The following is a 9,946-nucleotide window of genomic DNA, read 5'->3' as shown; positions in this document are numbered from 1 at the left end:
CCCAGAACAGTGTTCAATTTACATAGATATGTGAAATCGCAAAAAATCGAATACATCAAAAAACAATACAAAAAACCCTAACAAGAACTTTTATTAGATACCCTCCAGATCAGCCTTCTCCGACGGGTGGCTCTTCAGCTACCTGTAAATAGCTCTCCTGAGTGCAGCACAGTGAACTAAATTAGGAGCTTTAGTTCGGCTGAATTAATATATCGCTATCAAAGTGAAAAGTGTGTATTTGAGCCACAAATGTGAGTATTTTCAGAATAAACAAGCTGATGTTTGGAGAAAAATGGCTGAACTTCCAAAATATACCAGAAGGAGATATATGAGTGATAAAAATCAAACGGTGTTGAGAAGACTATTACTAATAATATTAACGTGGTGCTAGGGGCATTGCAACAGTGGCTATGTATTACCCAAATAGAGGCATTCCACAGTGACAAAGCAGTTTTTACATTACCGCTGGCAATCGTGCCGGATGCGCAGAGGCGATTGCCAATGGTAATCCTGCCTATGGTGGCCACTAATGTAATCTCATCTGATGTGGTTACTATTACATTTCTAATACTTTTAGCATCTCTGCAGGATTTTAATTTAATGGAAGTAGCTCCTATTACAGAAAAGCCTGGAGACACCTGCTCCAGAGCACTAGGTCCAGAAATGAAACTCTACATTTGTATCTAAAGTCTTGTTCACCTTGGCAAAAACCTAGACTTCTAAAACTCCACAGGATCTACTGCACTCCCAAGAGTACACAAAATAGGAATGCTACCTTAATCAAAGGGTGTCACTGCAAAGTAGTGGTAGATGCTTTATCACACACAACTATAAGCTGATCTGTCCACTCTGCCTTAGGTTATTAAAACCTATTAAGTGCTGCATGCCAACAATACACTGGACCTCACTGTGGCTTGTCTAGACGCCAACTCCATGCAAAATCTACAAAAATGGAAGAGGAGGTAATTTCCTACAAGACACACCGTTTTCACGGGACTAAAAACACTACTGAAACTGGAGACGTGCAAGACAGTAGATGCCTGGTGGGCCTAGATGCACAAACAACAAAACACTGCAATTTCATCAGTAGCAAAATCTATCCCTACTCAAACAGAAACGTAAAGTTGCAGGAGTTAGTGTAAACACTTATTTTGGGGAAGTATTGAGATTATCCACCAATGTTTGATACAATGCATGTTTAAGTTATGTCTCACCTACAGAGGCTTACTTTGTTCACACAATTTAACCACTGTAGGACAATTTGTTGTAGTAGTGTTTCTGTTATCTCACACATACTTCAGTAAAAATATTTGGAGGAAAGAAACGCATGCAGTGGTTTGTTCCACTATCACACAATGCTACAAGGCTACATTTGGACTTCAATAACTTTAAGTGCAAATAATCATAAAACTGTGGACAACCATGCATGATTTTCAGTAAGGTATGCAATGATTCTGCCACGAAAGTTACATTCATTTTGCATTAAAAAAAAGCTTCACCAGCTACATCCCATGCTGTGCCTGTTAGGTTACTATAGACAAGCTTGCGCTGCTGCTCCGGTTATATATGAAGGAAAGAAACGTGAACTGCTAACATTGTAGCAATGTTGTCTAGAAGCCGGCCAGTCCTAGCAGAAGTCACATTTCTCAAAGAAGCACAAGGACTACATTACAATGTGTCAAGATTCCATTGCAACGTCTTCTGTGTTGTCCATCTTGGGTCAGCACTCCCCTGGAGGTATATCGTTTTGATGGTTTATTTAACACACACACTGCAAATTACATTTTATCAGGCCTTGTTACCCAAATCAATATTATTCAATTCATGTTGCAATACTTTGCATTAGAAAAACAAGTTACTTACCTTTGGTAAAGATATTTCTGGTGGACTCTCAATCGAACTGCAGATTGCTCTCATTGCGAATAATAACCTGGCATCAGTATGGATCCGGAAAACCTTCAGAGTAGTTGTCCTGTCCTTCGCCAGGTGGCATCATACAGCTCCGCACCATTATTCCACTCTAAGTGATGAGTGAAAGTGCACATAAGCACTACTCATGCATGCTGATGCCAGTTGGTTTCTATGCTGTCCGTGTCCTCAGATGCAGAACCCATCGAGAAATTGGTGTAACCAATCAGCAGTATTCTAGATTGGGACCTTTTAAGATGGAAAAGAGTCCAGCTGACATATCAGGAGGTGGGAAGGTTGATGCGGAATCTGTGGTTAGACAGGGTATCCAACAGAAAGATCGTGAACAAAGGTAAGTAACTTGCTCTTCTGATGAATACTTCTAACTGCAGGTTCCCCACCCCATGAATAGACATCAAAGCAGTACCTCCCAAGGTGGTGGGTCTGAACTGGCTCAGATCAGACTATTCTGCATGATGTGAGTGGGCAAAATGCCCCCTCTCAATGGACCGGACTGTCAAGGTATTGGTGCTTTGTGGGTAGGTGTATGTGTGATTCCACCAACTGGTACACCACCAGACAAATCCTTTGATGGTCCAGCCACTTCCAGATGTGCGAGGCCTCCTTATACAGAGTCCAGGACCTCACCCGCCCTGCTAGTGGCAACTCTACATGGCAGTGGTGTTGTCCTTAAGCACCTGGACTTGACTTCCTTTGATGGTGAATATGAAGGCCTTAAACATCAAGCAAATCCCCTTACTACAAAAAAGTTGATCTGAAGTTCAGCCTCTAATCTCCAGCTCGCCAAGATGGCTTCTCCCAGATTGCTTCTTCAACCAGTAGCGATGCATCTGTGAGCACCACTAGCTCTGGGTTGGGTAAGTCACTGACCAAACTGCTGTCAGCAGCCACCATTGCAGATCTTCTGCAGTCTTCTCTGAAATTGGAATATGATCTGCCAGATTTCCCCAAAGTGCGCACTGAGATTTTAGGTCCCACTATAGCGCCTTCATGTGCCATCTGGTATGCATCACCAGCAGGATGTCATACACCAACAATCTCAGCAGCCTCAGTGGGATACACACTGAGATCCAGGTCAAGGCTAAAGCATAGGGGTCAGAGCCTTAATGTCCAGGAGCCTACACTCCAGTGGGAAAGGCAAGAAACTGTACCGTATCCAGAATTGCTCCAATAAAAGGGAGCATCTGCGACGAAGTAAGGTGTGACTTCGGTTCATTGATAGTGAAACCCTACAATGTTATGATGTTAGCCATTATCTGGAGGTTGTTGACAACTCACTTGGGCGAACACGCCTTTAACAGCCAGTCATCGAGGTAGGAGAAGACTGGGACCCTTAAACTCCATAGGTGTGCTGGGATCACCATTACCACTTTCATGAACACCCAAGGATAAATGGTGAGGCCAAGGGCGAGCACTGTGAAATGAAAATGCACCTGGACCACCATGAGCTGCAGGTAGTGCCTGTGGGGTTGAGGATGTGAAAAGAAGTGTGCTGCAGGTCCAACTCCACAATCTCGTCCTCAGGGTCCAGTGCATGCAGGGCCAGGGCAGGACATGTTGAGAGGATGATGATCCAAAATAGGAGTTCTTCGGCACAAGGAAGTAGCAGGAATAACACCCATGTCCTACCTCCAATGCCAGAATCCTCTATTAAGGCCTGAAACTCCTGCTGCAAGACAGACGGTACTTCATAATCTGCCCTGAAGGTGCGGTGGGGTAGAAATGAAGTGAAGTGCTTAGTCGTGGCATAAAACATTTGATGGCCTCGCTTGTCCGTTGCGATGGCCTAACACCCCCTGAAGGAAATATTGCATCTTGCCTACATCTGAGTGTCTGTGTGCCAGCAAGAACACACTAGAGATTTTGAGGTTTCGGCCACTGGAGGCAGGGGACTGAGACACAAGTTGTTCCTGCTGTTCTGGAGGAGGGGTCTGATGGAGAAGGAACCCTCTACTGAGCCATGAACAGGTCGAAATTGCTGGTGGAAGTGTGATGTGGAAGAGACAGACCCAGGTAACGTGAAGCAACTCTGCCCTCTTTAAAGTGCTGCTTTATCCCCATAAAGGTGAGCACTGACAAATGGCATGTCCATTAAAGATGCACTGACATACCCAGAGAAACTGGTCTCATCCAGACATGGCGGAAGGGAGTCACATTGGTGCACATAGAACATCCTACGTAATCAGTTGTGTCTAGAGCTGAGCGTGTCACAAACTTTACCACATTGCGGCAGTCCTAAATAGCCTGCAGCAGAGAAGGCCGAAGATCATCTGGAACAGCCAGTAAAATGTGAGTTACCATATCCTAAAAGGCTTAAGAATTATTGCCAAGGAGACAGCTGGCACTGACCGATCTTAGCACAAGGCTTGTGGTGGAAAATATTATTTTGTCAAAAGTCTCTATTTGTTTGGATCCAAGATCTGGAGGAATGGCAGGAAGGGCATTCAAATTGACTCTGCTGGTGGATGCTTGATACACCAGAGATGCCAGAGTGGGATGTTGTGTTAGGAAGGTATGGTCAACCAGGCACATGGAGATGGCAGCAGGCAACCTGCCGAGTGATTGGTGGCCCCACACAGGGCTTGCCCCAGGAGCCCAAAAGAGTATCAGTAAATGCATTTTAGAAAGGTAACAGTGGCTCAGTGGGTGCCTGGTCAGGTAAAAAAAAAAAATTCAGTCACTGGTTTTAACTTGCATGGTTTGCAAATCTAGGTGCCACAGGTCAGCTGTCCTTTGAATCACAACAGGAAAATAGGTTATTTCCTCTGTAGCAAGACCCGGGGAGACAGAAGGTGAGTATCAAGCAAAGTGCCAAGCCACTGGCATCCAGAAGCTCCTCATACCAGTTGTCCTCATCATATTGGGGAAACATAATCATCCCAATCATCTAAGCAGAGTTAAGAGTCAGTGCCAAAAAAGTTAGGTAAATCCTGAACCAGGTGGTAGAGATAAGGTTATCGAAGGGATTGCCAAGAGGCTGTGCATCGATCATCACCAGGCATTTCTTTGGTCGGGGCTGTGGATGATTTAGTTTAGAGTCTGATAGCACTATATGCTTTACCTCCTTATCCAGCATTGATGCGTGGGGACCGGCACCAAGGCAGGCACTAACGTCAGTTCTAAACCCAATGTCGCTCCAAGAGGCACACGCAGAGCAGAGTCTTGAACCGCTGGCAGATGTCAGACTGTAGTCCCCCGTGCTTCCTTGGGGCCCTAGAGCACATCAGAGGGAGGTGGTAAAGTGCAGAAGATCCACCCCCCCCTGGAGGCTTATACCTGCTGCAACATAGCCAACACACCTGAAAAGTCAGGGTGCATCAGGACCAGAGCCAGAATAGGCTGAGATGGAGATCAGGAGCGAGACAGAGAGGCACGTGGACTCCGTCACACCAACTCTGGAGTTCAAGAAGTGGCAGGAAGGGGCTGTTTCCTGCTTGGATTTCTTATGTTTCTTCTTTGACTTATCCAAAGACTTGGAACTGCTGTGGGAATGAGACCCCCTTTTTGACTTTGGATGTTCGTGGTGTTCGGTTCTGTTGCATCTGGCGTTGTAGAGTTTGCCTTTGCATTCCTGTACAGCTTTCAGGTTAATGTGCGTGCAGTCGTCACATGCCTTTGAGGCGTTGTCTGAACCCAGGCACAACAAAGAGACTTTGTGCAGGTCCATCACAGACATTTTTTTGCAATAGTCTCTGCACAGCTTAAACCCTGTGGCTTTAAGAGGTGATATTTTCCTTGCATAGTACACAAATTTAGACTAAAGAGTCTGTCCAAGGACCAATAAGAAGTTCTGGATCTGCATCTGAAGGCACAGAAAGAAAGGAACTAATGTCAGCACAAATGTATGGCATGTATATGCAGCTCTACTCGTAACCACCCACTCCCTGCTCTCTCCTTGGAGCACAACTACACTCGTGGGGAGCCATACAACGCCATCTGGCAGCACACAGAAGAACTGCTCTGAAAGGTTTCCAGATCCAGATTGACACATGGGATTATTCACAAAGTGAGAACTCTGCAGTTTGAAGTAGCCATCTGAAGTTCAAAAAGGCTGCCTCAACAGTGCTATAATTCAAATCTGTAACATGTAGGGCCTTGCATAGGTACTTATTCTCATTAAACTGTTAGATCATGCATCCATGCTACATTTACCCACTGTATTCCATCAACTGGCCTACATATGTACACAACACAGATCAGTTAATTAGATTATGAATTTTTCACCTAACATCTTGTTCATCATGTCTTCCACAAACATAGTTTAGGGAAGCCTAAAATATACACGCAATACAGCTCTCTCTCTGGATTGTACATGTCTGGTGCCATTCTGCTTTAAGAAAGCAGCCTCTTTCTGGCCATCTTCAAAGAGTCATACCTTTCCCCTTTTAAAGATTAATGTTATGATTTAAGAACATTTATTTAGCCATGCAATATTCGGAGCTATACCCATCACCATTAAAAAAACCACTTTTGTAATGGCAACTTTCAAACCTCTCACCAGCTCGCCTCCACTGCCTTAATAGTGCCATTCAATGGACCTCTAAAGAACTAGCCTTTTCCCTCACCAGTTTCAAACCGCAACTCCCCTGACAGAATCTCTTTTCTACCTTAAAGAGACTCCACTTCTCTGCTACTTTTAAACAATTTGTTACCTCCTAAAAGCAAGACCGCTTCTCGTTTCCAAGGCTCACCAAGAACCCTCTGCTGCCCAAGAGTAATAAATAACCTACTAAGTTTTGCAGCAGAATAGCACAAATTCTGTAATGCTTAGTGTGTGCTAATAAAATGTGCGTCTTTCCCAATTTGGGAGGAAGAGACAGTCCATACCTGTGGTGTAGAGGGCACTGTACCTACCGTTAGCTGACCTCTTGCTCGGTTCCCTCCTCTTTCTCACTCCTACAGAAAAGTACATGGGAGCACTCACATAAAGGAATCAAATCAACTACAAGCATGTGCTATGCATTTGTTTCACTCTACAGTACCGCTTTTAGGGATGGAATAGGATCTCCCTCCCCTTTATCCCACACATAACAAAGCAGCCAAAGAGGCCAGCTCTCACCTTCATAATTAGAAAAAGTATGGCATCTCACCCCAACTGTGTATCTCAGAACAGCGGTCCACTTGCTAGTCATTTGCAGATTAGAGTTTGAGAACACTACCCTGGCTAGAGTTTCCATTGTCCACTTAGCTTATAAGAAAACGCTCCTCCACACAGAAGTTTTGCTCCCTCACTCAGTCAAAGTTCAGCCATGTCACTCCCATTCTCTGGGACTTACATAGGCTCCTGATTACAGCATGAGTGCAATTCAAATTATGAAGGCCAGCTACAATAAAAACCCACCTTACCTTGCAGAATGTCTCACCCAATTGAAGGGGCTAAAACAGTCTGAGAATAAAACACAGATTTCTAATAGACGTACCACCATTTAATCCCTACTCAGGAGATGCTATATCCAATGGGAAAACTCTACCACCCCACTGAGGAAACTAAACATATTAGCCACTTTCAGCAAACATGCAATAGAATATCCCTACAAACAATTCCTCAGATAGCTCCATCCTCAACTCGATTCACCACTCCTCACAATGTCATCATTCACAATGACAGAGCTTTTTCTTATGCCTCTTCCTCACTTATTGTTTACAACTCAATTATAATTTAACCTGGAACCTGCTACATTTTCATTGTAGGGTACACTAACACTTTTGTATCATGTAGCACTATGTAAATCCGCAAATAAATACATAAACCTACAGAAAAGCTGATAATGTTTCAGGCTTTTTCATTACTAAAGTAGATGGGCAGTTTTGGTAAGCCTGTGGTGAAATCAATACAATGAAAACTTAAACTTGATTCTAAGGGATCATGGGATGGTAAAAGCTGTGGACTGCTTGGATGGCACAATGTAATCTACTGAATACCTAGTTGCACAACCCAGTATTAAGGCAGTGTGGCAAGGTTTACTGTCCATCAGCCATGGAGGGCTGAATGATCAAAAGCAGGAAAATGAATTAGGTTTTTAGAGACCCAATCTTTGTCCTCTTGAATGAAGAGCTAATAAGGATATAATGTAAAACAACAAAGACTCAATGTTAAGAACAGAGGCAAGATTCGGGTACAGTATAAATGGAAGCATAGACATTGTTATTAGGTACGTTGGTCCAATTAGATCAATAAAAATGAACCAAGTCTACAACTCACGGAAAACACTGATATGTAAAAGCAAAGTCCAGCAATGGAAAAGTGGTGTCCCGTGGACATGGAGCCATAGAACCATGTAGTCACCTTTAACAAATGGCCCAGGTTATATTGCCATGTGAACTTAAAACATTATTGCATGCTTTGATTAGCAATCAAAAACTGCTTTTGGTTTGAAATATGCAGCTGAGATTCATTGCCACCAGTGGCTATGAGCAGGTAGTATTTTTCCATAGCCTGCAGCTACAGACCAACGCAGCATATTCGCAAAGCAGATTAGCAGATACCACCATGATGTGTAATACTGCCTGGATTTCTTTCCAGCATGCAGTACACACCTGACCTTGTTCCAGTTCTGAAGTCAGAGCCCTGCGGCACTCAAATTATACCATCAACCTTATCTGCACTTCCCCAGAACTCACCCCATCCCCAAAGCAACTCTTTGAAAAATAATTTAACATGTCACTCATTCTTTAGGAAGAAAGAATAAGTTCCCAATAATGATAGTTTGTCCATTTAAGAATCTGACTCTTCCTCTTCCATTTCCTCCTCCTCCTCACTTTGGCGGAGACCTAATGTGCTCAACTGCAATTCCGTCTGATTGATCACAGCCTCGTTGTCCACCTGCACCATTGTCTGCCAAAAAAAAAAAAAAAACAGCAGAAAATCAGCATCAGTACTCCATACTACTCAGCACTCACTTTAGCATGAACCTTTTCTTAATTTGCTTTGTAATATCAGTACGACAGTTTGCTTATTTTTGTGTGCTCCAAATCAAAGCTGAACAGCCACACTTCAGTTTCAATCTCAATTCAGGAGGAAAAGACAAGCATTTGTTTAAGGCGCATACATTTACTATTCAATATTATCTTTCTGCTTGCATTCCAAAGGGGGGAAATAAAGACTTACTTTTGAAGGTGTTGTGTTTCAGATTACTGGCATGGGTTTGCAGCTCATTAATGAGAACATGTGGAGACGGGTATCAGTTTGGTCTCAGTTCTCGAAGTGCCAGGTGGGTGCGGTAGAGCCTTATATTTAAAGTCTGCCCTTGCGTCTTGGAAGAAATCAACAAAGGGAACACTGTAGGGTTGTTCACCCGACTAGTAGTTCATGCATTAAACTACAAAGGGCTTAGGTACTTTTTATTTATCAGGGTGTTAATATAGCATGGACTTGGCCCAAAGGCAGTAGAGAGCTTTACAAGAAAGCAGGAACTAAGTTCCAGTTAACATCATAAAACGACCTACTAGCAACAGTAAAACAAGGTAAAGGCAGACGATACCAACTGAGACATTACAGAGAAGAAAGTAGTTAGCTAACCATCATAGCTGTACAAGACCACAAGATCAGAGTAAACAAACGTTTCTTGACAGGAAAGACGGGTGTAGGAAGCTGGCTCTGTATATACTATTTCAAAGTAAGAAATAGTGCGCACAGGGACCAAGGCAAAATTAGATCATTATAATGCTCTACTTTATGGTAGTGTGGTCGAGTAGTAGGCTTATCAGAGGGTAGTGTTAAGCATTTGTTGTACACACACAGGCAAATAAATCAGGAACACACACTCAAAGACTTACTCCAGGCCAATAGGTTTTTATATAGAAAAATATATTTTCTTAGTTTATTTTAAGAATCACAAGTTCAAGATTTGAAGTAAATACATAAAATGCAAGGTACTCCACACAGGTGAGTTAGGAACTTTGAATAAAAGCAATATATCATATACAGTCTTAGTTAAAATGGCAATAAGCTATTTAAAAAGTGGACACAGTGCAAAAATCAACAGTTCCTGGGGGAGGTAAGTAATGGTTAGGTTGT

General features: G+C 43.1%; 1 protein-coding gene across 1 annotated transcript in view; it reads right to left on the bottom strand.

Moving 5' to 3' along the window:
• Positions 1-1,734: 1,734 nt before the first annotated feature.
• The window catches only part of SNAPC5 (small nuclear RNA activating complex polypeptide 5), a 97,710-nt gene continuing 89,498 nt past the window's right edge, over positions 1,735-9,946 (bottom strand). Inside the window, exon 3 of the mRNA XM_069222885.1 lies at positions 1,735-8,764. Within this exon, the coding sequence (XP_069078986.1) occupies positions 8,645-8,764 (120 nt within the window). The 3' untranslated portion in view covers positions 1,735-8,644. The remainder of the gene's footprint in view (positions 8,765-9,946) is intronic.

Source organism: Pleurodeles waltl, chromosome 3_1 (assembly GCF_031143425.1).
Source record: "Pleurodeles waltl isolate 20211129_DDA chromosome 3_1, aPleWal1.hap1.20221129, whole genome shotgun sequence".
In the NCBI taxonomy this organism is placed as follows: domain Eukaryota; kingdom Metazoa; phylum Chordata; class Amphibia; order Caudata; family Salamandridae; genus Pleurodeles; species Pleurodeles waltl.
The sequence above is the reverse complement of the archived record's forward strand: the minus strand, read 5'-3'. Positions and strand labels throughout refer to the sequence as shown.